At 35.8% G+C, this 27,805-nt stretch overlaps 3 protein-coding genes across 6 annotated transcripts; 2 read left to right on the top strand and 1 right to left on the bottom strand.

The window, feature by feature from the left end:
* The first annotated feature begins 11,097 nt into the window (after window positions 1-11,097).
* LOC106391842 (transcription termination factor MTERF4, chloroplastic-like) lies at window positions 11,098-13,609 on the top strand. The gene is made up of 2 exons (XM_013832567.3): window positions 11,098-12,773; window positions 13,154-13,609. The coding sequence occupies exon 1, from the start codon at window positions 11,430-11,432 to the stop codon at window positions 12,753-12,755; it is 1,326 nt and encodes a 441-aa protein (XP_013688021.2). The 5' UTR covers window positions 11,098-11,429; the 3' UTR covers window positions 12,756-12,773; window positions 13,154-13,609.
* A 604-nt stretch (window positions 13,610-14,213) lies between these two features.
* Window positions 14,214-18,283, top strand: LOC106390494 (ankyrin repeat domain-containing protein 13B). The gene is made up of 3 exons (XM_013830973.3): window positions 14,214-16,016; window positions 16,325-17,690; window positions 17,854-18,283. The coding sequence occupies exons 1-2, from the start codon at window positions 14,490-14,492 to the stop codon at window positions 16,673-16,675; spliced, it is 1,878 nt and encodes a 625-aa protein (XP_013686427.2). The 5' UTR covers window positions 14,214-14,489; the 3' UTR covers window positions 16,676-17,690; window positions 17,854-18,283.
* Window positions 18,134-19,496, bottom strand: LOC106391255 (autophagy-related protein 8c). Of its 4 annotated transcripts, none has more exons than XM_013831859.3 (6): window positions 19,283-19,496; window positions 19,119-19,202; window positions 18,837-18,892; window positions 18,670-18,746; window positions 18,444-18,562; window positions 18,134-18,339 (listed from the first exon to the last, which is right to left on the bottom strand). In XM_013831859.3, exons 2-6 carry the CDS (start codon window positions 19,153-19,155, stop codon window positions 18,245-18,247), a joined length of 384 nt encoding a protein of 127 aa, XP_013687313.2. In that variant the 5' UTR covers window positions 19,156-19,202; window positions 19,283-19,496; the 3' UTR covers window positions 18,134-18,244. The 4 variants fall into 4 exon arrangements, with proteins under 4 accessions (XP_013687313.2, XP_013687315.2, XP_013687314.2 ...); XM_013831861.3 differs by having other exon boundaries at window positions 18,694-18,746; window positions 19,283-19,490; XM_013831860.3 differs by having other exon boundaries at window positions 19,119-19,175; window positions 19,283-19,485.
* Between the last annotated feature and the right edge of the window lie 8,309 nt (window positions 19,497-27,805).

Genomic DNA, 27,805 nt, shown 5'->3' with positions numbered 1-27,805 from the left:
CATTTGGACTCGGAAGGTCCGACTCAAATCCGATCTTGTTTTCTAAAATACCCGAATAGGACTATTTTTTAACCTTTAAAAAAAAATACCCGAATGGATCGTATCCATATCCGAAAGGGTGTCCAAATGCCTAGACCTAGTTGTAATCCCTATATATTAATCATGGAGCATTAAAACATGTTATCATAGCCACGTGTCATCACTAGGATCATTCTCAGAATCCTTAGAAAAATAAGTTGGTACATATAAATATATATATTATTATACTTTTTATTAAACTAAACTATCAAATTGATTAGTAGTGTACAAAAAAACATTCTTTCCTTGCTTAAATAAAAGCTACAAAATAACCTAATATGATTAACATATATATGACAACAAGATAATAACAACTAAACTATAACCTGCGCGGGTGAGTTTTTTTTATATTTTCGTCTGTTCATTAAATAGTTTTAACATTTTGCAATACTACAATATTTATCGATTATAAAATGAAGAATACAAATGTTGGTCTCTTAACGGTATCACTACAAGAAACCAGCGGTATTCTGACAGACATTCCGACGGAAAATGAAATCTTCGGAATATCCCGAGGAATTTCCGAGGATATTCCGAGGAAACACAAAATTTGGGTTCCTCGGAATTTCCTCGGAATATACCGACGGAATTCCGAGGAAATATAAATCGTCGGAATATTCTTATGGAATACCGAGGAAAAATGTATTCCTCGGAATAAACCGATGAATTCCGAGGATATATTATAGCCGTTAGAGAGCCGTTGGGAGATTTTAAACATTCCGAGGAAATTCCAACGAACTAGCCGTTGGCGTCGGAATTCCATCGGAATTTCCTCGGTCTGTCGGCAGGATTTCAACTATAAATACAAGCACCCCTCTTCCTCTTCATTCACTCCATATCTTCATCCTCCCTCTTACTCTCTTTACACACGAATTTGATTCATAAAAAACATGTCTTCTTCAAATTATTTTCGTTCTTGGATCGATCGACCTCATTTGGATCCGAACACGAGATTGCTTACGGAAGAATACCAACGAGGTATAACCGAATTCATGGGGTTAGTTCACCGACAACCGGAAGCAAAAACATGTATGTTAAGATGTCCTTGCTTTAATTGTAAAAATAGAAAGGTTATTAAAGAGTGGGATGTTTGGACTCATCTATATTTGAGTGGGTTTACACGAAGTTACAAAATTTGGTATCATCATGGGGAAACTGATTATGAACATGGTAGTAATAGCGAACCTCAGCCAGCGGTTACATTAGAAGAACCAATTAGAACAGATGTAGATTATAGTGTAGGTACTGAGCAGATGGTAAATGATCATTTTAGAGGGGAAGATTTACCCAATGCACAAGCTATGAGATTTTATGATATGTTGGATGATGGAAAGCAACCATTGTACGAAGGTTGCAGAGATGGTCATTCAACTTTATCATCTGCTACAAGATTGATGGGCATTAAAACAGATTATAATTTGGCTGAAGACTGTGTGGATGCGATTGCTGATTTTGTAAAAGGTATTCTACCCGAGGATAATGTAGCTCCTGGTTCATACTACGAGGTTCAAAAACTCGTAGCTGGTCTTGGTTTATCGTATCAGGTAATAGATGTATGCAGCGACAACTGCATGATTTAGCTGGAGTTGGCCTTGTAGTCGATTTAACCGACTTCGGAGAGGAAGTCGTCGTTCACGTAGAGGATGAACCAGTGATTGGAGAGTTTCACCAAGATCCAGATTCAGATTCATCTGGTGATGATGACTCGGAAACAGACTAGCATCAATTTTTTTTTTTTAAATAGAAATACCGAGGAAATTCCGAGGGAAGATAGGTTTTCCTCAGAATTTCCTGGGAATAGACCTTGTGGATTTAGGGATTTGATCATAGAGTCTTTTTCCTCGGAATTTCCTCGGAATTTCCTCGGAATATTCCGACGGAATTCTGAGGAAGATAAGGGTTTCCTCCGAATTCCCTCGGAATATTCCGAGGAAATTCCAAGGAACTAGGGGTTTTTAACCGAAAACAACGTTTTGCGGATTGAATAACACGTATATAACCTTCATTAAGTGTCTTAACCAGATTATGAAGTCAAACTTTGGTGTTTTACCCAATAACAAACACTTTTACGATTGCATGAACGAAAACCACACAACATAAGAAAAACACTTATACACTTTAATAAACGGTAAAAGGAATACTTACAATTATTTTTGAAATTTTGTTATTTCATGGTTTATGATCATCTATACAAAGAATCCTCAATGGTATGCATTACAATTGTATAAGAAATGAAATACGGCAAAAAAAGTCGATGTTTTGAAACCCCAAACCCTTTTTCCTCGGAATTTCCTCGGAATATTCCGACGGAATACCGAGGAAGATAAGGATTTCCTCGGAATTCCCTCGGAATATTCTGAGGAAATTCCGAGGAACTAGGGGTTTTTCACCGGGTAAACCAAGCCGCCAAATATTTCGCGAAAATTGAATTAATGATTTCCGAGGAAGTTCCGACGGAAATATTTAACTAGTCCGAGGAAATTCCGACGGACATTTTCCGTCGGACGCCTCATTTTATTAGGTCGAACCATATCTTCTTCCCCATTTCTCTCTTCCTCTCTCCGCCGAACGCCGAAGCTCTCTCGCGATTTCTGGCGAACACTCTCTTCTCTCTCGCGATTTCCGCCCTAATCCTCCTCAATTTCAGTCACAGATCATGTATGAACTCTATCCCACTCTCTTAGGTTAGATTTGTTAGGTTTTTAAGTAGATTTGATGATTTTGGAATGATATTTATAGATTTTTGTTAGGGTGAATGGTAGGATTGTGTAAAATCAAGTTTGATTATGGTATTCACTTGATTTGGAATTTTTTTTTTGTTTTTATTAATTTTGTGGTTATAAAAATCTAATTGATAATTATGTATATATAATATGAAAACGTTTTTTGTATATAAAATCTATTTTTTGCATTATAAAATCATTTATATATTTATTAAACATTTTTAATATCTATAAAAAAAAATTTGTGATTAAAAACTATTATTTGGGATTTAAAAAAAAAAAAATATATATATATATATATAATATAAATTTCTATATTTATTTAACATTTCTAATATTATTAAAACTATTTTTTGTAATTATTAAACTATTTTTTATTTATTAAAATTAATTTTTGTAATTATTAAACATTTTTAATATTATTAAAACTATTTTTTTTTTTAATTATTAAACTATTTTTTATTTATTAAAACTATTTTTTGTAATTATTAAACTATTTTTTATTTATTAAAACTATTTTTTGTAAAACTATTTATTTATTTGTGATTAAAAACTATTTTTAAATATGTTTTTTTATTTATTAAAATTATTAGAACTAATTTTTAAATATGTTTTTTTAATTTACAGGTCTAATGATAATCAGACCCGGCCTCGACAGCTCCAGCCAGATTCAGGATTTCGCTTCGCCCCACAGCTCCTACCATACATCTCCCTCTCCATTTCCCGCTTCTGCTCCTCTCGCTCCCCCTGCTGCACCCGCTCCTGCTCCTCCGGGTCCTCCGGGAGTGATGAGTGTTGTGGAGTTGGTTCGACAGCCCGGTCGTGACCATCTTCCTTATCTCACTCCGTATCCACATGGACGGGGTCAAATATGGTAGTTAAACGTATTTTTTTTTCATTAAAATTTGATTCATTATTAATAATTTGTTCTTTTTATTAGGTTCAACCGATCCGGGAACGGGATCAGCGCATGGATCAACCGTATGATGTACTCGGCCCTCGACAAGGGACATCCGACTTTCACTGACTTTCCTACCGAGAAGCAGCATCTGTGGTTTCGTCAGTTTGCGCTAAGTATTCTAATTTTTTACTTACATTTTTAATCTTTAATATAAATTTTCTACTAATTGTGTTTTTTTTTTCAGCAAGAATTCAACTGGAATTCCGATGAGACGCTCTTTATCTATCACCACTTCGTCCATAAAGTTATGGACAACTATTGGAAGCAGATCCACGAGTGAAAGAAGAAGTGGGAAATCAACAAGGTTGTTTTTAATTTATTAAACAATTTTTTAATTTAATAAACTATTTTTTAATCTATTAAACTATTTTCTTTTTTTTATTATTAAAAGGTCCCAAAGTCGATAAACAACACGGTCTGGACGGGGTTGTGTGCGCATTGGGATAAGGAAGAGACGAAAGAAACTTCTTCCACCAACTCCACCAACCGCATGAGCGACCGTAAAGGGAAGGGCGTCTTCAAGCATAACTTGGGTGCTCAATCTATTGCCACTCTAGAGGATCGCATGGTAAGTTCAGCCGCTTTTTCTTCAATTATTTAAGTTTTGAAATTTTATTTTTTGTGCATTTCTTCTAATTTCTAATGTTTGTTTCATTTATGTTTTTTTCAAGGCGGAAGAAAATGATGGCGAGCCGGTTGATGATCTCGCCCTAATGAAGAGGGCGTATACCAACAAGAAGACCGGCCAGATTGATGACGGTCTTGTGAGGGAAGTGGTCACCCTGGTCCAAACTCAGGTGCAAGACAAAGTATCTCAGCTTCAAACCGAGGATGACGATTCGACGGCTTCGACCAACTTGTCCCGATTTCGAATCAACGAAATCGTTGAATCAGTAAGTTCTTTTTTTAAAGTTCAATTCATTTATTTCTTGATTTTTATTTTATCATCTTTTTATATTATTTAAATTTGGCAATTTTCTATTTCCGTCGGTTCCAAAGAAGAAGGGACGTTTGGTCGGTTTGGGTCGTCGCACCCGGTCGGTTCCTCCTTCTTCTGCACCACCGCCCTTTGTTGATCCAGAAGTACATACGGCTCAGTTGAAGGACAACGATGATCGCATATCTTTGTTGGAGACCCAGATGGCGGCTCGACAGGCGGGCTATGAGGCACAGAAGAGGCTGAACCAGCAAATGATGGAAATGATGCAGAGGATGTACGCGAACGACGTGTTTCCGAACGTGCAAAACCCGTAGTTTTTTTTTTTTCAAAAACTCGAAATGTTTTATTTTTATTTATTCAACTTTGAATATTATCTAATATGTTTTCAATTTTAATTTTAATTTTATATTTTCGAATTTAAATTTCAAAAATTTTATTTTTTTAAAAAAAATTAATTTTTTTTGAAATTCCGAGGAAATGAACCCTCGGAAATTTCCGACGAACATTTCCTCGGAATATACCGAGGGACTCCTTCCTCGGAATATACTGAGGGACTCATTCCTCAGAATTTTCCGAGGGCTCCGTTCCTCAGAAATTCCCGATGAAAATTCCGAGGAACATTTCGTCGAAACTTCCGAGGATTGGACCATCGGAAAGTCCATCGAAATATCCCGAGGAAGTTCTCCCTCGGTATATTCCGAGGACCTTTCCGACGAACTGGTGGTCCTCGGAGTTTCCTCGGAAATTCATTTCCTCGGAATTCCGTCGGAAATTTCCGAGGGATTTCCGAGGAAAAATGAATTTCCGAGGAAAAATGAATTTCCGAGGAAAAATGAATTTCCGAGGAGTTATTTCCGAGGACGTGTTTCGTCGGTATGTCGTCGGAATAACGTTATTCCGACGACATACCGACGATTTTTTCTCTCGGTATGCCGCTGTTTTCTTGTAGTGTATCATCATTGTTGAAAAGTTAACGCATTACAATTCATTTTAATTATTTTTAAGACGTCATATGAACAAAATGATATTAAGTTTTGCAGCTGACACAAATCACCAAAACTAGATAGGCAATATCGATTGTGAAATGACGAAAGAGGATTAGGTTTTCTGCTCTTTATTTTTTTACTATTGACTCCATAAGTAATTTCATTTTCTACCTCTATAAAATTGTGCTTTCGTTCTCGTTTTTGTTTCATTGATATGAGTTTTTTTTAACTTCTGCTATGAATTCGGTGAATCGCATAGGTGTCAATTTAAAAAGATGGACATCTGTAAAAATTAGTTCCACTCCAGATAAATATCTAGGAACCAAAATTTTGAAGAAAATCACTGGCAAACTCTATTCACAGGTTAGTGTTGAAATCTAATATATCAAGCTGTTATAGAATATACGTGCAAACTCGAATATAAATGTATGTCTAGTATATTTTCACCAGGTTGGTCTAAAAAACATCTAATTCTAGAACAACAAAAAAAAATTACTCATTTTATTAACCTACGCTTTTGAAATATAGTTACTTAAGAGTATACCGATAAAAAATAAATATAATACTTTACCATTCTAGCAAGTAAACTATGTATAAACTCAAAACTATTTGATTTATTGAATGATAAACCAGAAAACTTATAATAAATAATTCAAATCTCTCATTCTTACAATTATAATAGCTAGGGTATCAGGGAGAAATCAATATTTGTCGAATGATCAAAACTCTTATTCTTCAAACAAACTCAAAAAGAATTGATTGGAATCTTGTCATGATATTTCAATATAAGCATTTTAGAAATAAAAATCAAGACTAAATTATTTAATCTGAATGAAATATTATAATATAGTGCTTACAATATAAAAATCTTCTCGATTTGAAGAAGTGTATTTTTGGGATTGTCAGGATCAAATAACATATTAGAAACCACATATTTAAAAATAATTTGTATACATAAAAATATATACATTAGAGAAAACACATAAATCAAAACCAATACCTTTTGTTAATTTACAATCATGTTTTTGGTAAATAAATCAAAGCAATATTTTATTTACTTTATATGGTATATAATTAAACTTTAGTGATGCTTATATAGATATATATAGTATATTTTAATATAAATATATGTTATTGACACTTCCTACTCATATGATTTTATTAACATTTCTATATTTTGTAACAAAAATTTAAATCGTTACTCACAAAACTTTTAATGTGACATTTTTCATAAAAAAATTAAAATTAAAATACTAAGATCTCAATAATTTTTTACTGCAAATATTGAAATTAACATATTTATATATTTTTAGATAGTATATAATTGAATATAATATGATTAATATATATAATATGAATTTATTAATGAGACTTCATATTCATAAGATTTATGATCATTTATATCTTGCTTGAACAAAAAAAGTTAAACCATTGATCAGAAAATTTTCAGTGTGGAACCTTTATCACTTTTAGTAATTTATTGTCATTTTAAAAAAGTTCAAAATATAACATATAAGAAAAAATCTAAAATTCTTGTTATATATTTATGTGATTGTTTAATTTCTTTTAATAATATATAAATTAAAAAATGATACAAAATTATTATCAAATATGTATTATTCATAATCATTATTTATCATATCTATGTTAATCATATAAGGTAATTCCGTAGTTTTTATTTTAAAAAAGATTAATATATAGGGGATTACTGATTATGAATAATACAATATAATTTTTGTATCCTTCTCTTTTTTGTTTAATTTTATATTATTAAAAGAAATTTAACAATCACATTAGGCATATAGTAAAAAAATAGATTTTTGTATGTTAAATTTTTTAAAATGACTCTAAATTACTTAAAATGGTAAAAGTCCTACATTGAAAATTTTGTGATTAATGGTTTAATTTTTTTCGTTTAAGCATGATACAAATGATCTTAAATCGTATGAATATGAAGTCTCATTAATAGATATTCATATTATATAAATATATATATACATTAATATCATTTAAACTAAATTATATACTATATAAAATATATAAATACATTAATTTCAAAATTTGCAGTGAAAAATTATTGAAATCTTAATATTTTAATTTTGAAAATTGTATTGAAAAATCTCACATTAAAGTTTTGTGATTAATGGTTTAAATTTTAGTTACAACAAATATACAAATGTTAATAAAATTATATGAGTAGGAAGTGTCAATAATAAATATTTACATTAATCTATACTATATATATATATATGTCAATATCAATAAAGTTTAATTATATACGATATAAAGTCAATAAATTGATTATTTTGATTTATTTACCAAAAACATGATTATAAATTAAGAAAAAGTATTAGTTTTGATTTATGTGTTTACTCTAAAATATATACTTTTATGTATACAAATTATTTTTTAAATAGGTGGTTTATAATATTTATTTGATCCTGACAATCCCAGAAATACACTTCTTCAAATCGAAGTGATTTTTAATATTGGAAGCACTATATATATATATATATATATATATATATATATATATTATTTCATTCAGATTAAATAATTTAGTCTTGATATTTATTCCTAAAAGTTTTTAATGAAATATAATGACAAGATTCCAATCACCTCCTTTTGAATTTGTTCGAAGAATAATAAATTTGATTATTCGTCTAGTGTTTGTTTCGCCATAATAGTCTATCTAGATATTAGAGTTTATTATGGTTTATCATTTAATAAATCAAACAGTTCTTAGTTATACATAGTTTATATATACTAGAATGGTAAAGTATTATTTTTTTTATCAATATACTCTTAAGTAACTAACCTCAAAATGTGGTTAAGAAAAAAGTAATTTGTTTTGTTGTTCTAGAATTAGATGATTTTTAGACGAATTTGTGAATATATACTATACAAACATTTATATTTCGATTCTACACCTATATTATATAACAGCTTGATATATTAGATTTGAACACTAACTTATGAATAAAGTTTGCAGGTCATTTTCTTCAAAATTTTGATTCTTAGATAAGTATCTATAGTGAAACTAATTTTTACAAATGTCCAACTTTTTAAATTGACACCTATGCAATTTACTGAATTCATAGAAGAAGTTAAAAAAAACTCATAACATTGAAATAGAAACGAGAACGAAAGCACAATTTTATAAATGTAGAAAATGAAATCACTTATGAAAAGTCAACAGTACACAAATCGAAAGCAGAAAACCTAATCATCTTTCGTCATTTTACAATCGTTTTTGCCTATCTATTTTTGATGATTTGTGTCAGGTGCAAAACTTAATTTATTTTTGTGTATATGAAGTCTTAAAATAATTAAAATGAATGATACATTTAAAAAACTAACATTTATATTTACCATTTTACAATTGATAAATATTATATTGTTGCAAAATGTCAAAACAAATAAAAATTAGTATAAAAACTCACACCAGGCGCTTAATAAAAGTCTTCCATGTACTTGGCAAACAAAGTTTTTTTTTTAATATTATTTTTGGGTCAAAAATCTTACATTTACAAACTTAACGGTTGCCTGTAGCTTAGCAATAAGACCTGGGTTCGATATACAGCAACATATGAAACATATTGGTTCTTCTGCCCTTTTAGGTATTTAGGGTTCTGTGAGTTTTGATAAAAAAAAAAAAGGGTTCTGTGAGTAAGGTAAAACCTGTGTAAAACTCGGTTAACTGGTTTCTGTTTCTCTATCGCCTTTGTCATGTATTCTCTGATACGCCATGGAAGAAAGACTCTTGAGTTTCAGAAATGGCTTCACTTGAGATTTGCAGCGAACATTCTTCTAAATGAACCTGTTTGTGGTGAAGAAGATGAACTGGCCGCTGGAGGCTCTGGTTTTGTTTCCTCAGGTGCTTGGATTAAGCTTGGAGAAGAGGACTGTCCCAAGGTGTAATGTGATCAAAGCTCTCATGGCAAAAGGTGGTACAGCCCTGGAATGGCTGTCTCTCCCTGGATCACTTGAAGGGGGCGTGGGTGGATGATAGATGATGAGGATGGTCTTCTCCCTCAAGCTGTGGACGGCTATAAGGATGTTTTGCTGCTCTTGAGACACAGGATCACCCTGCTTGGTGTCTAGGATAGATCACAGAAGATCACTCTTCCTTATTGTGATATAGAACACGTTCACCACTTGTGAACAAAGGAGATAGTGTCGTCTCAAGACTTGTTTGCACCAAAAGAAATTTTATTGATAAAAGAATGGCTGAAAGTTACATGGACGTGGTGAAGCTGTTTAAAAGAGTAAAACATAAAACCCTAAGCCTAAAGCAATGTGATTTAGGAAAACCAAAACCAAATTCTAGTGCTAATTGATTTAAAACACCAAACCGACTCCCAATGGGTTTATAAAGCCCAAAACCTATTCCTAATGAATTTACATAAATAATAAAACCAAATAAATTTAAAATAGGCCATAATGGTCGTGCTTGATCATATTAAGCCAATCATAATCCAAGCTGGCTTGTCTTTCCACCTTTTGGGCTGATAAAGGCCTTTTTCGAACAACTCTTGCTTGGGCTCGATCCATCTTGTTCCTGGTCCGACCAAGTACCTTCATAAGCTCATTTTATTGATAAATATGCTCCTGATGTTCCATTTCCAGCTCAGGTGCTTCATCTTCCATTTCCAACTCATTTCTCGCACATTTCGGTTTGAGCAGTCCATTTCTCGATCATACCAGATCACCCATTTCATTTCCTGTCCAACCAGCTTCATCCCATCCATTTCCTGGTCAATCAGATTGAATATTAATCGTCCATGATGGCCCATAGTCATTCATATCTTTATAAAGGCCTCATCAAGGCCCATAGCCTTCTCTCGGTCCAATATCTCATGAATAAGGCCAACAAGCTCTTCAATGAGCCAATTAGATCGTGTTTTGACCCCTTGCCTTTCTGGTACATGTATGGACGTCCAAGACTTGAGTTTGAAGCTGATACAGGTCGCACCAAAAGGACTGCTTGGAAGTGAACTCCTTCGCTTGTCGCCTGTGTTATCTGTTACTGATGAAGCTTTCTTAAGCAAGTATGTGATGAAGCATGATGACAAGGGCCTTGTGTCTGAGTTGATGGCTATCTTCACCGGAGATCTCGTGCCTCATAGATCTCCGAAAATATAATCTGAATCTCATTTTCAATGCAATGCAATGAAATGGAGCTTTTGGATTTTGATCATGTAAAGCGTTAATTAGTATATGATCTTTGTTTCCTTGAGAGAGACTCTTCTCAAATTGAGGATCTTGGTGTGGCATTTCATAAACATTCTTGTAAAGCTTATGGAACATTGTCTTTGATCTTGAAAGGGATGTTAATAAACTCTGCCACTTACCTCCGAAACACTTGAAAGGCCGCTTAAACAAATAAAAGATATGTGTCTCAGCGGTTGTGCCAAGGTGTAATATTTTGAAAGCACACTTGTCCACAGGATTACTGAAAAGTTTGAACCTTTGGACTCCTGAAAATTTCGGTTGAAAATGTTTGGTATTTACAGCTGAGCTGTTGTAAATTTGTAATAGTGAGATACTAAAAGTTTTGCACCTTTAAAAAATAGCCAACTCCAGACTGTGGCTTAACGATACGACCCGAGTTCGAATTGCATCAGCCACATCACGCTTTGTATTTAATATTTATCGGTGATAAATAATTAATTTCTTATTTTGCAACTTAGGGTTTAATTCGTTTTGCTCGCTCTTCTTCTCTGTATCCTTAATTTGTCATGTACTCGCTGATACTCCATGGAAGAAAGTCTCTTGAGTTGCAGAAATGGCTTCACTTGAGATCTGTAGTGGACCTTCTTCGAAATGAGTCTGCTTTTTCACCGAACCCTTCCCCAAATCCATTGTCTTCTCTCTCCAACTCGTTCTCCTCTGCTAGTGTTGCTGCATCTGATGTGAACCTTCAAGATGATCAAAAAGGTAACAACTTTACGGTCTCTTACCTCGTTGGTTCATTGGGTTTAAGTACCAAACTCGCTGAATCAATCTGGAGGAAAGTCAGCACTGAGGGCAAAGCTAATCCAGATTCTGTTCTGAATCTTCTTAGGAGTCATGGCTTCACAGATTCTCACATCTCCACCATCGTTACAAACTACCCACGACTGTTCATATTAGACGCTGAGAAGACCCTTACTTCCAATCTCAACTTTCTCCAGTCCAGAGGAGCTTCAACCTCTGAGTTCACTGAGATTGTTTCCAATGTTCCGAGAATCTTGGGAATGAGATGGCACAAAGCAGTCGGCAGATACTACGATTTCGTCAAAGACATCATCGAAGCAGACAAGAGCTCCAACTACGAAATGTCATGTCTTTCTTTGCCACAAGGTACCTGCCAGGAGAACATTATCAGAAACGTGTTGGCTCTGAGACGATTGGGCGTGCCTCAGAAGCTCTTGTTCTCCTTGCTCACCTCCAACTTCCATGTTGTATCCGGAAAAGAAAGATTTGAAGAATCCCTCGAGAAGATTGTTGGGATGGGTTTCGATCCGACCAACTCAAAGTTTGTCAAAGCTTTGTGCGTTGTTTACCAAATGAGCGACAAAACAACGGAAGACAAAGTTAATCTCTATAGAAAGTTAGGCTTTACTACGGGAGATGTGTGGGAGATTTTCAAGAAGAATCCATTGTTTATGGCACTTTCGGAGAAGAATATACAAAACTCCTTTGAAACATTTATAAGCCTAGGATTCAGCAGAGATGAGTTTGTGACAATGGTCAAACACTGTCCTCAGTGCATTGGGTTATCTGCAGAGTCTGTGAAGAAAAAGACTGAGTTTTTGGTGAAGGAGATGAACTGGTCACTCAAGGCTGTTGTTTCGAACCCTGCAGTATTTGGATACAACTTGGAGAAGAGGACTGTCCGAAGGTGTTATGTGATTAAAGCTCTCATGGCTAAAGGACTGCTTGGAACTGAACTCCCTCCGTTGTCGCCTGTGTTGGCGGTTACTGGTGAAGCTTTCTTAAACAAGTATGTGATGAAGCATGATGATGACAAGGAGCTTGTGGCTGAGTTGATGGCTATCTTCACCGGAGATCGTGCCTCTTAGATCTTCATACACATTCTTGTGAGCTTATGGAACATTGTCTTGATCTTGAATATTCTAGATGCATTTGAAATACATTGTCTTGAACATCATCCAAGGGATGCTAACATGATTGTTGAACATCAATTTTGCAATTTTGAGATTCTGAGATGTTATTAACATTATTTTCACTAAGTATACATACTGAAGCTTATTTCTCTAGGGGTTTGAAGATATAATATCTTGCTGCTTTTTTGGCGTTTGGTTTCTTGTATATGCTTAAGATATGAAGAACTTGCTTTGACAGGAAAGAGACATGCACATACACATTATTACCGTGCATGTTAGATGCAGTTAGCGAATTTTCTTGTGGTTTTAGCAAACGATAGCGTCTAAATAACTCGTGAGATTTTAAATTGCAGGCAGGTTGTCTTATCGTACGTGTTCTTAGACTATATATTACTTCAGAAATTCTTGGGAATTATCAATCTTGAAAACGTCCATCCTTTGTTACCCGCTTGGCTATTACTCCTGCGATGAAGTTTAAGGTCTGATCCTGTGAATCTTGTCTCTGTAAACGGACCAACCTTAAGGCTTCAAAATCCGACGCAATCAAGGCTCTTTAGAAGCGATGCATAACTCAAAAGATATCAAACAAAAGCATAACGGGAATGAAATCTTCTTACCTCTCCTGTGTTATGATCTCTTCCTAAGCCAGCCATTTGAAACCATGAAGAAGTGTAGACTACTCATAATGTGTATACAATGGTGATGGTGAATTTTGATTTGTAGGCTTTAGTCACCTCAGAGTCAGAAGCATATAAACGATGTCATTTTGTGCTACTGTTGCAGTACAGATCAAGGCTTTGTTTTCAAGATTTTAGATGATTTTTGAAACACGGTTAGTTTTAAACGTTAAACACCAAAACAGTATATTAATGAAGGTCGATATAATAAACAAGCGGATTGGTTGGTCGGTTAGAGGGAAAAAAGTCTTTTGTATCGTTTATATGTAAATTCTCTGTTGCAAATTTGCATTTGGTCACGACAAAGTGATTCTTTCCTCACTTTTCTTTCTTTATCTTTGCTCCGTACCTTGATGTTCTTGTTGTGTCATATCAAATTGAAAAAATATGATTAGAGACACTGGTCATTTTATCAACCCAGAAAAATTATATAAGAAAAAAAAAATTTCAATTAATATCACTATCTCGAAACAAATCAATTATTGTGTAATGTACAAGATCATTATTATCTACGAACAAAGTATGGCCTTTCATATAATTTTGTTAAGCGAGTAAGAACCTTTTTACTAATTATCAATCATATATATTCCAAAAATATCATCAAATACTATTATACTGTACCTTGCTTTATACCATGTCATAATAAGATGTACTTTTGTATATACTAAAGTGCAAAATATGCAACAAATAAATCTGAAAATTCAAAAAGAAATTGTGCAAAAGACAAAAAGCCCAAATAAGAAAACAAAGAAAAAAGAAAAAGAGTACTGACAAAAAGCCCAGAAATATCCTGATTACGACTCTCTCCCCTCACGCCTCCCCAAATAAAGAGAGAGCAACCAAAAACCCTATTTTGAAAAATTAAAATAAAACAAAATAATAAATGAATAACGTAAACTAATTAAATTACTCTCCACCAACATCCGTTTCAGCTTCCATCGAAGAAGACGAAGTAGAAGCTTTCACTTTCTGAGGAGTTAGTTTTTATTTTCTTCAATTCTCCTTGGAGACCATGGCTCGTCCTTCTTCGGCGTCTGCAACGGCCAAGCTTCCTTCTATCAAACCAGAGGATTACGCTCACAGTCCCGTTCACTACGCCGTCGTTTTGGGAGATCACGCTTCACTCTCTCTTCTTCTCTCTTCCGTTCCAAAGCTCGGAGATCCAGAGCAGATCCGCACCGAGTCCGACTCACTGAGCCAAGAACGAATCGCGGATCAGATCTCTGCCGTCCTTGACCGCCGCGACGTTCCCTCACGCGAGACGCCGCTCCATCTAGCGGTTAGACTCAACGACCTGCTCGCGGCAAAGGCGATTTCATTAGCCGGCGCTGACATTTCGCTCCACAACGCCGCGGGATGGAATCCGTTACAGGAGGCTTTCTGTCGCCGGAACTCTGAGATTATGAAAGTGCTTCTGAGTCATCACCACCGTTTAGCGTGGTGCAAATGGCGGAGGCGGTTACCGCGATTGATCGGTGTTCTCCGTCGCATGAGAGATTTCTACATGGAGATATCTTTCCACTTCGAGAGCTCTGTGATTCCTTTCGTCGGCAAAATTGCTCCCTCTGACACCTACAAGATCTGGAAACGCGACGGCAACCTCCGCGCCGATACTACCTTGGCCGGATTCGACGGATTGAAAATCCAGCGTGCCGATCAAAGCTTTCTTTTCCTCGGTGACGGTGACGAATCTCTCGACATCTCTCCTGGATCGTTGCTTGTACTGAATCGAGACGACCGTAAGATCCTAGACGCGTTTGAGAGTGCTGGAGCTCCGATTAGCGATTCGGATATCGCTGGATTCTGCTCTCAGTCTAGCTTGTACCGTCCGGGGATGGATGTTACTAAAGCTGAGCTCGTCGGGAGGATGAATTGGCGGCGGCAAGAGAAGATGGAAAGCGTCGGAGATTGGAAAGCTAGGGTTTATGAAATTCAGAAAGTGACTTTCAGTTTCAGGTCTCGGAAGGTCGTTAACGACGGCGAGAGCGAACAAGTTCAACCTCTAGAGCTAGACGAAGACGATGATGGATTCCTAGTAGCGGAGAATCCGAGTTTCTTAGCTCCGCAGAGGTCACAGAGACGGCACAGTAGCTTCGTTAACGAAGACAGAGATTGGATTTCCGTTGGGAGAAAAAGCGTCGACGTATATCCCTCTGCCGCACCACCACCGCAGTTTCAACCACCAAGAAGATCAGTAACTCAATTCCAGCCTCCGAGAAGGTCAATGGCCGTACCTTCAACCGCCTCCGCCGCACCACCACCGCAATTCCAACAACCGAGAAGATCAGTATCACAATTCCAGCCAGCGAGAAGATCAGTGGCCGTACCTTCAACGGTGAATCCTCCACCATCTCCTCAGATTAAAGAGAAGGAATTCGTCAAGAGCTTGCATCCGTCTGTTTGGTTGACGGAACAGTTTCCGTTAAAGACAGAAGAGCTGCTTCCGTTACTCGACATTTTAGCGAACAAGGTCAAAGCCGTCGCGAGAATGCGTGAGCTCCTCACCACCAAGTTCCCGCCGGGAACTTTTCCAGTCAAGGTAAGGGCAATCCCGTAAATATACGCTTTTTCAGTTTGTTACTCTCCCTAAGCTAGGAAACATTACGACCGTTAAACCCAATGAGTCAACTATCTGACGTGTCATTCTTTCATTGAGTAGCATGTTAAGCGTTATGACTTTGCCACGTGAATAGTAAGTACCGTGACGTTACATATCACGGATTGGTCCGGGGGGAACCAAAGCTAGGCTGTTTTCTTTTTTGCTATTTTAGATCTTTAATTTTGGGAAATTGTGCTTTAAACCTTTTTATGTTTTGGTGATAAACAAAATCTTTTGGTGGGGCACAGTTGTCGATTCCGGTGGTCCCGACGGTCAAAGTAGTAATCACATTCACCAAGTTCGTCGATCTTCCACCAGCGGAGCGATTCTACACACCACTCTCAAGTCCGAGATTCCTCTCCTGTGCAGACCAATGGGATGATGATGAGGAAAAATCAGACGCTCGGAATTCAACCTCACGGCCATCTTCGTGGCTGAGACGCACCGGATTAGGCTCACAGAGGCGGATAGAGGAGGAGGAGCAACAATCACCGGACCCATTTGCTATACCTATTGGGTATAAGTGGACAAGCATGAAGAACAACAATAAGTCCGATAGTAAAATGAAGAGATCAAAGTCTACTAAGAGAGCTAAATGAAAGAAGATATAATCTCTAGTATTTTTTTTTTTTGTTGTTGTTCTTGTTGATATTCTGAAATTAGTAAGTAGTCAATATAGAGGAATTATTTCTGGATGTAGTTTTTTTTTTTTTGTTTACTCTACATTTTTTTTAAAATCTGAAATGGTTATAAGTAGGGATTCAAATACTGTCATTTTTACCCCCCCTTTTTTTTTTGGTCATGGTCTGAAAGACTTTAATAATAAATGCTTTATATGAATGCAAGACTAAAGTAAAAAAGAAGAAACGTAGAGAAACAGCTATGAATTCATGCTTTTATTTATGGGCCAACATAGGTTACCAGACGTTGAATTAACTTTTCTATGTACCAAAACAACATATATATTCCTTGGTATTCTGTACTAAAGTTCGAACTAATGACTTTTGATACAGCAATAATGAATGTTCTGCTTTAGGTTACATAAGACGCAAAATCTTATTCTTGGTATGATAAACTGAAATACTTAGTACATTATTAGAGGGTCTTGGAAACTTGGAGGTGAAGGTAATTGCGTGGGACATGCTTTAGTAGATTCGTGACACTTACATTTTTCATAGGATTTGTCGAAAGAAAGTCTTTTTTTTTATTATTTTCTTATACATAAAAAATTGCAACACAAGATGAAATGTCACATGGAATGGGAAATGTTTAGATGTCTTAAATCACGACCTACATCTTATGCTTTATACCTAGATATTCCAAAACAACGTTTGCTTTGCAAGTCGGAAACGAACAAACTTTGAGGAAGTTAAGTGCATCCAATGACAAATCCCAAAAATACAATATTTAACAAACTAATAAATCCAAAGATTTGAAGTTTGAACCTTTGGCAACACCAAAAGGACAACCTAAAGAATAATAATTTACAATATATATTGTAAGAAGAAATAAAATTAAAGAACAACCTTAGTTTTTATAGTCTCCATTTTCCCTACTCATTTTGCTAATATCAAAATCGTCTTTCTTCTCCAATAAACTCTCAACACATTAGAGGTACATACATTCTTCTCCTCTAATTTCTTTAATTTAGAACTTAGAAGTATAATTCATCTTTGGTCTATACCCAAATAAACAAGTAATATGTCTCTAGATGTTTAATATTACGTTGTTCAAAATAAAAAGAAAGATGTTTAATATTTTACTTTTTTTCATCCAGGATTTTGATATTGTGCTGCACTAAGATTTTGGACTATGACAAGTGAGGCACCAAATTGGGCATCAAAGAAGAACCGGAGAGATCAAAGAAATGCTGGAGGAAGAGAACATCAAAAGTGCGGCAAGAATTCCGGCAAGGTCAAATCGGGACATTTATTCTTAAAAAAATGAAAAGAAGACCCCTTTTTTCTCTCAAGATCTTAATCTATCATTGTATTTGTTATGAATAACATTTTTTATAGTAAAGGTGTAAAAACCAGTACTTAGAAAAAGAAGAAAAAAATCCAAAGCAAAATTTACATATAATCAGTCCAAAGCAACATAAAAAAATTCTCCATATTCAAAGAGCATAGCATATATGTACATGAAAACACTTCAAAAGTAGACAGATTTTAAACCAAACCAAAAGTGTTCTCTCCACTATAAGTCATGTAGAGAAACCCATCTTCGTCTTTGTTCTCATCAGAGACTGCAGACATCATTGCAGCTACAAATAAAAACATCAAGAAAAGCATTCATTGCTGTTTCCAGTTTGCTGAGAATTATTTGCGCAAATTAGCACCAGAGTTTCATGAGAACAAAACAAATTACCAGTTTGAGGCAATGTGTTCTTGACAAAGACAAAGATTGCCTTTTCTGCACTCAGCTTGATTCTTTTACGGACAACATACACAAATTGCCCCACGGTTAGATCAGCCGGTACAAGGAACCTGAATCACACAAACCCAAAAAGTCACAGATCAACAAGACCTCTTTGTCATCTATTTTGTTACCCTCTCTGATAACAAGACTCTTCAAGTCTTGTATTGAGATCAACCTCAAGCAAAAGTATACTACTGACTTTTTCTTGTCGATATTGGGAACATCACTTCTCTCAGCTTTCTCTACAATCACCTGCAACATACACTTCATCTGTTAAAGAAGAAAGCTACATAGAAGAAGAATATACACATCAAAGCAATGTATAAAAAAAAAGGTATTTACTGGAACTCTGTCTGGATACTTGTCCCTGATGCGAGAAGCTTCAATCTGTCTCCTCTCTGACATAACAAAACCCCAAAAGGATTGATTATGACAGAACATAACACATTATAATACATTAGTGATTGATCAAATCTTAATCAAGTCTCTCTATCAACGATCTTACAAGCCAAATGGAAATCTTATCCTTTCAAGAAAGTAACAAAGATACATACTTTCTAGTGATCGATCACTAACAAAACCCACATGAAGAAAGGTAAGATGAACACATTACAAACAACTTACCCAGCGGGTGTTCCGACTTGAAAGAGATATCAGCCATGGCGATTGAGAATCGAATTCCTGAAATCAATCAACACCAATTGAAATCTGATATTCGATTAGCAATCTCGCGAGATCGAATCATCCATCGAAAGCCCCAGAAATTACGAAAATTAGAGAGATCATACCTAAGATTAGGGTTTCTCGTTCTCCAATTTAGATTGTCGAAATAGAAGAAGACAACTCAATTAGGGTTTGAAGAATATTTGTAATCGCTGCGCGAAGCTGATAAACTCTGAAAGGATGAAACTTTGATCTTTTTTAGTTATCGACACGTCGTCATTGGAAACTTTTTAGTTTTGCCATTTGTTCTATTGGGTAACCCGGAAAGGTGTACCGGGAAAATATGGTTTAGATTAATTTCGGTTCTCATTCCTTCTTTTCTTTTCTTCCGTCACTCTTTTATTCCATTTAAATAGAAGTAGTTGATGTTTCAAAAAAAAAAAAAAAATAGAAGTAGTTGTTTATTTCATGCGTGATCTTTTTAATTTAGACTATTTTTCAGAAATTTTAATAAAAGCACTTTTGAAGTTTTTGTCACCAAAATAGCATCAGAAGGAGAAAGTCACAAAAATGACATTCATTAATTGGCAAAATGTCTCTGATACCCTTGTTTTAAAATTAATTAAACAAACAGAAAAAAAAAAAAATCAGAACGGCATCTCTCTCACGCGACGCGACGGCGATTCTTCTTCTCGATCTCTTTGACGCGACGCGACGGCGGCGACGCTCTCCGATTTCGTTTTATCAATTCTGGTGATCATCTCACGAAGATTTGACTCTCCAAGGTATGATTCCTCTTCTTAGGGTTTCCTATTTGGGGATTTCGATTTGTTGTTTGAATATTTGATGTTCCGAGTTCTTTTTGTTGATAATTTGTTCCGATTTGATATTGTTTCAAAGCTGAATGGTGTGTGTTGTTCTTCGTTTTGTTATGGTTCTAAATGGAACCAAGCTTTGTTAATCTAAAATTTTTAGAATTTCATAGTTAAGAACACACACAAAAATTGTAGCTTTTTCTTATGCTTTAATCGTTATTATCAATGGTTTATGAAGAAAAAGTACAATTTTACTTTGTGCTTTAATGGTATGTTGCAGATTCAAGCTTCTTTGTGAGTGATCTCGTTGTCTACTGCTTCTTGCTTGTGTATAGGCTTGGTGAAATCCGAGAGTTCACGAGTGTGTGTTTTTAGTTCGTGTTGCTTTTGAATTTGGGTCTGAGGTCTGAGGTATTGATAGAGTTATACATATTTAGGATTGCCTTCTTAATTTTTCTTGTTTTACTATCAAAAATGCCTTATATCCTTCCTAGCTCGTGTTGCTTTTGAATTTGGGACTGAGGTATTGATAGAGTTGCATTGATAATGGATAGGATTGTGAAAGTATGTGTGTGTGTTTCTTTTTCTCAATTCAGGAAGGGTTTGTATTGTTTCAGGAAAGCCTTCCAGAAAAGTTTGAAATTGTTTTTTCCCCTTGTTTACGCAGGATAGAAACAAATGGGAGATTCATTACCTCTCACACTAACTCTGCCTGAGCTCAAGTACCCTATTGGTTCAGAGCCAAAGGAAAAAAAAGTGTCAATAAACCAACATTCAACCTCGATGTATATCTCCATTGTTGAGAGTATTCTAACAGCAGATGAGATTGAGAGAGTACGAGGGTTTTTGGGACCTGTAATGAGGCTCAGTGGGAGGAGTGAAATGAAATTATCAGGAAAGACTGTCTACGGTATTCTCACAAGAAGCATCGTTACTGTCAAAAAGAATGAAGCTTGGTTCCATTTCGCTGGTCAGCCAATGAAGTTCTCTATAAGAGAATTTCATATGGTGACCGGTTTGAAATGTAATGGTGATGTAGAAGGACCACGAGGGGAATATGAGTGGGACTTGCTAAAGGGGCGTACTCATAAGTTAAGCGACGTGTTGAACCAGCTCAAAAAGACAAGAGTAGATGCTTCTGATGAGAGAGTTTGCCTCGCAATGCTCCTCCTGGTAGAGAGCATATTGCTGCCGAAGAACAACAAAGGGACTTTCCCTTTGGAGTATGTCAACAAAGCAAAGGATATGATGTATCCATGGGGAAGAGACGCTTACCTGGTGCTCCTGAGGTCAATTCAAAAAGCTGTCGCAAACCACCTGGAGGATACTTCAAAATTCGAGTTGCAAGGTTATCCTCTAGTATTCCATCTTTGGATACTAGAGTCCATTCCCTTGCTACGAGATAAGTTCAGTAATTGGGCACCGACTGTTGATGTTCCTGGACCGATTTACTTGTGTGAGAAATACACTGAGCTAGAAAATCCATCACTTGAACGGGTTTTACAGATTGAAGCTCATAAAAAGGCAAGCTTTTACAGTGACCTTGTTTTGATATCTTTCTCTGTTTATTTCGCTTCTTCTTTTTAAAAACTTATTCTCATTGGTTTCTCTTTTTTTATGCTTTCAGCTGAAGGTCACATGCATCCTACCTCCTATTCCTCATGATCCAGAAGATGATGTCTCCATGGAAGACGAACATAGTGACGAGTTGGAATCTGTGAAAGATATATCCAAGAAAGGGTACAAGTTTAAAGCCGATGATTGGAAAAATAGGTCTGTAGACACATTGGACACATTGGATGCTCTTATTCATATGACGATTCATATGACGGAAAATGTGGAGACTAGCCAAGCTTCTGCTTCGATTGAGGATGACTCAGAAAATACCAAACTGAACAAGATCATCGAGTTAATGATGGAGAATGCCAAGAGCATGAAGGATCGAATGTCCTTACTGGAAGCAGAGAACATGGAGCTTAGAGCCCGTGTGTCAGAGTTGGAAGGAAACCAGAATGTTGCTCCACACACTCAGACTCCAGTTTTTCCCACTAATGTGACACAACAGGTAAATTCTCAAAAAATCTTGTTTTACATTTGGACTTTTCAAGTAATTTTTGGAAAATCTTGTACTGTTCTTGAATGCCCTCCTAATTTTTGACACACAGCGATCCAGTGGGACACCTTTATCTCCAATGTCTCAACAGCCTGAGACCCCTTCCCTTCAGACTCAAGAATTCTCTCCTAATTTGCCACGAGAGGTATATGCTCAAGATATTGTTTTACATTTTGAGTTTTGAAGTAATGTTTGGAAGCTTTTGTGCACATTTGGGATGACCTTTCCTGAATTTTGCAGAGTGGGAGAGAGCCATTGAATGAGACAACTTCCCTTCAGACTCAAGAATTCTCTCCTAATTTGACACCAGAGGTATATGCTCAAAAATATTGATTTATACTTAGAGTATAAAAGTAGCGTTGTAAGCTTTTGTACATATAAAGGCATTACTGATTTTCTTGCAGAATGACCCAGAGCGATCATATGAGACGCCATCCAATGCTAATGAAAAAGAAAATCTTAGCGATGAAGTAAGATTTTTTTCTAAAATTATAGTTGATGGTATTTTGGTAGAGAAACTAATGAGAAAATGTTTTTCCCAGGATGCTACAGAGCCTGCGACTGTGATCATTGAGACTCAAGTTTGTACTCCAGTTCTAACGCAACAGGTACATACTCAAAAAATCTTGGACTTTTCAATTAATTTTTGGAAGCTTTTGTACTTGTTCATGATCCAAATCCTGTTTTTCTCTGCTTTGCAGGTGGGAACAGAGGCAACGAATGAGACACCTGTCTCTCCAATAGCTCCACAGAGTACTGAGACTCCAGTTTTTACTCCAATTCAGACGCAGCAGGTACATGCTCAAAAAAATCTTGGACTTTTATTAATTTTGGGAAGCTTTTGTACTTGTTCATTATCCCATTCCTGAATTTTTTTTTTGTTTTGCAGATGGTAACAGAGGGAACGTATGACTCTACAGAGCCTTTGATTGAAATAATTTCAGCAACCAATAAACAGGTAAGCATAAAAACTCTTTCATAGATTCAACTTAAACTTTGTTTAAGTTGATATCTGTGTTTGTTCATGATCCAAATCCTGTTTTTCTCTGCTTTGCAGGTGGGAACAGAGGCAACGAATGAGAGACCTGTCTCTCCAATAGCTCCACAGAGTATTGAGACTCCAATTCAGACGCAACAGGTACATGCTCAAAAAAAATCTTGGACTTTTACATTAATTTTTGGAAGCTTTTGTAGTTGTTCATGATCCCATTCCTGACTTTTTTTTTGTTTTGCAGATGGTAACAGAGGGAACGTATGACTCTACAGAGCCTTTGACTGAAATCATTTCAGAAACCAATAAAGAGCCTTCGACTGAAATAATTTCAGCAATCAATAAACATGTAAGCAGAAAAACTCTTTCATAGCTTCAACTTAAACTTTAAATCGTAGAAACTCATTCATAACTACCTCTTTTATTTTATTACAGGAGGATACACATGCTGTGCATAACACACCTTCCTCTCCAGTCTCTTCACTAATTTCACGAGTTATTGAAGAAACACATCATCTTCAGACAAGTGCATCTTCACCACTTTCTACTCTCTTTGAAAACGGGGCAGATGTTGAGATTGCAACTAGCGTTGACGCTACTTGTCGAATCTGGTATCCTGGAAATGTATTTGCTACAAATCTGTGTGATGGGGTAGAGAAGGTGGCAGTAACACTGTTTGCGGACCAAAAGAGAGTTACTGTAACAGCAGACAAAATCCGCCCTAAGCCACCCGCTGATGACAGAGAAAAGAAGTTTGAGATGATGGATAATGTTGAGGCATTTTACAGTAAAGGCTGGAGCAGTGGACAAGTCAGAATGATTCTGGGTGAGAACACATTTTCTGTTTATCTGAATAGCTCGATGGAAACACTTGAATTCAAAGCTTCAGATTTGAGAATTCATAGAGAATGGCTAGATGGAGTGTGGAAGATGGCAGATGAGGTAATTTATATATCTTAGATAAGTTGAACTACAGTTCTCTATGCATATTTAGGATTGCCATCCTGATTTTTGTTGTACTTGCACAGACTCCATTGCATGAAGCCAATCCAGATCAGACGGCTTCCAGACAAAATGAAGCCAATCCAGATCAGACGCAGCAGGTAGATGCTCAAAAACATATTGGACTTTTCAATTAATTTTTAGAAACCCTTGTACGTGTTCATGTTCCCATTCCTGACTTCAGGATACTAAGGAGCCTATGAATGAGACCATTTCACAAAACATTTCGGACACACAGCGCCTTACTCGAGCTCGCGCAAAAATTTTAAGAGAGCAAAATAAGGTATTACTCATTGATGTTATACATATTTAGGATTGCCTTCCTAATTTTTCTTGTTTTACTATCAAAAATGACTTATATCCTTGAATAAAAATCATCACAGAACGAAGAACCCAGAGTTCAAACTCACTTTGATGTCGGTGCTAATGTGGAGATTGCATCAAAAGATGAAGACATATATGTGAAATGGTATCCAGGAATTGTGTTGAAGACAGATATTCGAAATGGGGTTGGGATGTTGAAGGTTGAGTACTCAACACGGTTTCGTGACAAAGAGAAAAAGACAAAGAAACTTCAGGAAAGTGTGTCCATTCACAGTATCCGTCCTCAACCACCACCTGGAGATACAAAAGGTTTTGAACTGATGGATAAGGTGGAGGCGTACCACAATGACGGCTGGTGCAGTGGAGAAGTTCATATAATTTTAAGTAATGACATATATTCTGTCCGTTTCAACAGTTCTACTGAATTCATTAAGTTCAACCTTTCTGATCTGCGCATACCTAAAGAATGGGTAGATGGTGTTTGGAAGATGGAAAAAGAGGTAAACCAAATGCCTAAGATCCACTTAGATTGAAGTTCACTTCAATATTCTGATATATCGGTTTTGTTTCTCAGATAGAAGTACAGCAGACTCAGAGTGTGAAGCCAAGACAAGACGATCATGCAAAAAAGGTATGAAATATTTATACATCATATTAGGAAGGCTTTCATGAATAAAAGATAAAATGATCCTGAATTTTGGTCTTTCTAAGATACTTTGTATTTGTTTTTAATTAAAGGGGAAGCCTGTTGTTGGTATGAAGAGGAAAGCAACTGCTCATCCAGTAGATCATGCAAAAAAGGTATGAAATATTTATACATCATATTAGGAAGGCTTTCATAAATAAAAGATAAAATGATACTGAATTTTTGTCTTTCTAAGATACTTTGTATTTGTTTTTAATTAAAGGGGAAGCCTGTTGTTGGTATGAAGAGGAAAGCAACTGCTCAGTCAGTAGATCGTCTTGCTTTTCTTCAACGAGAAAAGAAGAGGCCAATAGTACCTAGAAACCCTCCTATGCCTGTAACACCTGAGGTTATCCTTCCTATTGATCCATTTGTGACACCTGAATTTCCTCTGTTTTCAAGGCTTGGATATTGGATGCAGCTATGTGGCATACATTATGTGTAAGCAAATTCTGTCCTTGTATAAAATATTCGTAATTTATTTTGACAGAGATTTGATTGATACTTTTAACTTTTGTTACAGGCCTCTCTATATCAATGAAAATAAAATAGAGAAAGATTTCTTTGAATACCTTGACAATGCAGAAAACAATCTCAAAGAAAAGGTAATTAATTTAAAATATGTTTCATATCCTACAACTATTCTTTGTGCATATAAATAGGAAGAGATTAGGTTGAGCTATACTAGATGTTCTTGTTATTGCAATTGTGGATTTTGTTCAAAAAAGAAAGTTGGTTTCGGTGGTTACATAGCGTGATGTTATTCTTGTTTATTCAATTTGTCAAAATTCCACTGTGTCTATGAAATCTTCTAACTATATTATTACTTTGGCAGCACGTAGATGCTGCATTTGCAATGCTAAATCAAAAGAGAATTGAGCAATCTTCTTGGTTCAGCGAGCAAGGTATCCCAAAAGCTTGCTTTGTACCAGTCCAGTTCTTAGAAACGGTTGGATACTGTTATGAAAATCTCCAGAAGCCAGATAAAAAAGGAATAAACATCTTAAAGGGTTGGGTAGGCGAAGTTGTGAGAGGTTTAATACGTCCAAATAAGATGTGGATGCAAGATGTTGACATTGTCTATGGTGTCGTTCATGAAAGACTTGTGGATCACTTCATCGGGGTGGAGATACATCTGATGGAGAACACAATCACAATCTTTCATTGTGGCGTTCACAAGGTTAAAGAAAACCCTCTAATCCAAAAACTGGCAGGTAAATGTTTGTGTCTGTTTAATGTCTTCTTTCTTAGGATTTTGTTATGTTCTGATGTGTTAGGATTGTTTCTCTGTTGTTTAAGCGCTCTGTTCTTGTTTATATATGAGAAAATAGAGTTATCATTGAAATGAGTAAGCATAGGATATCATTTGTCAAAATCAGGATGGCTTTCCAGAAACGAATATGAAAACATTTTTTTGTGTTCTGACAGTGTTGATTCCTGCCATAAAGTTGGAAATGATGAATGAAGAGATAAACTTCAACGATATCGTCCCGTTTCAAGTTAAGAAGGCAGAAGGGCTCCCGAAGACAAAACTTCCTTTCAATTGTGGTCTCTTTGTTGTCAAGATGCTAGAATGCAGGTCATTAGGATTGAAGAAAATGTCCAGTATAAATGATGATACTGCGATGGATTTACGAAGCAAGCTATGTTGTGAGATGTTCGATCAGTTTATGGATAAAGATTTCCAGGAAGGTTGCAGAAGGTGATCATTCAGTTTCTGTTAGATGTTTGTGTCTGTTTAATGTCTTTTTTCATAGGATTGTGCTCTGTTCTGATGTGTTAGGATGGTTGCTCTGTTGTTTAAGCAGTCTGTTCTTGTTTCTCTATGTGAATCTACTGTTAAAAGTTTAAATTGTTGATGGCTTTCCAGAATGGCTTTACGAGAGATTAAGCTGAATATGAGTGTGAATGAATTGAAAATAGAGTTATCATTGAAATGAGTAAGCATAGGATATCATTTTGTCAAATTCATGACGGCTTTCCAGAACCGTTTAAAAAAAATGGATTCCAATGGGAATCGAACCCATGACAAGTGTATAAGTTTCAAAAGATAGGTGGTTTAGCCGCTAGGCCGAGGAGAATCATCTGGTAGATTTTTCCACATAAACATATTTAACCGTACAAATTGTGATTAACAAAATTTGAGAAAAAAAAATAAAAATATACACATCTCCCAGGGTTCGAACCTGAAATGTTTGGGAGGAAAGGCGGAATAAGGTCTACCACTAGACCAAGTGTGTTTCAATCGTTAGGTGATGCAAGTAATGAAATATATTTCTTTTATCTGTATTCAACTATAATTTAAAAAAATTATCTGATTCCGAGGGGAGTCGACCCCAGTCGAGACAAGTGTTTCAAATTTGGAAAGATAGGTGGTTTAGCCGCTAGGCTTAGGTGAATCATCTGATATATGTGTCCACATAAATGAATTTAACCGCATTTTGTGTCAAATTCAGGATGGCTTTCCAGAAACGAATATGAAACCGAGATTAGCCAGATATAAGACCACTAATCCTCTACATTTTAATCAGTGTTTTTGTTTTGTTTTGACTGAAACACAACACAAAAGAAGATGATAACATGAGATTACTCATAATGTGGTTTCTTAAAATAAATCATAATGTGGTTTCTTAAAACAAATCATAATGTGGTTTCTTAAAACATAAGCTTTAAAACATAAAAAAAGAGAAGATCATAACATGAGATTACTCATCCAAC

This window comes from Brassica napus, chromosome C4, assembly GCF_020379485.1.
Source record: "Brassica napus cultivar Da-Ae chromosome C4, Da-Ae, whole genome shotgun sequence".
Lineage (NCBI taxonomy): Eukaryota > Viridiplantae > Streptophyta > Magnoliopsida > Brassicales > Brassicaceae > Brassica > Brassica napus.
Note: the sequence above shows the minus strand (reverse complement) of the source record. Positions and strands in the feature narration are given on the sequence as shown.

Bases quoted from the DNA above. Each gene is read 5' to 3' on its own strand.
- LOC106390494 (XM_013830973.3), top strand. From the start codon at position 14,490: ATGGCTCGTCCTTCTTCGGCGTCTGCAACGGCCAAGCTTCCTTCTATC. The intron at 16,017-16,324 runs GTAAGGGCAATC...GGTGGGGCACAG, and splicing joins CGGGAACTTTTCCAGTCAAG to TTGTCGATTCCGGTGGTCCC.
- LOC106391842 (XM_013832567.3), top strand. From the start codon at position 11,430: ATGTACTCGCTGATACTCCATGGAAGAAAGTCTCTTGAGTTGCAGAAA.
- LOC106391255 (XM_013831859.3), bottom strand. From the start codon at position 19,155: ATGGCTGATATCTCTTTCAAGTCGGAACACCCGCTGG. The intron at 18,747-18,836 runs GTAAATACCTTT...TGTATGTTGCAG, and splicing joins AGTATCCAGACAGAGTTCCA to GTGATTGTAGAGAAAGCTGA. The intron at 18,340-18,443 runs GTAATTTGTTTT...TTTTATTTGTAG, and splicing joins GAACACATTGCCTCAAACTG to CTGCAATGATGTCTGCAGTC.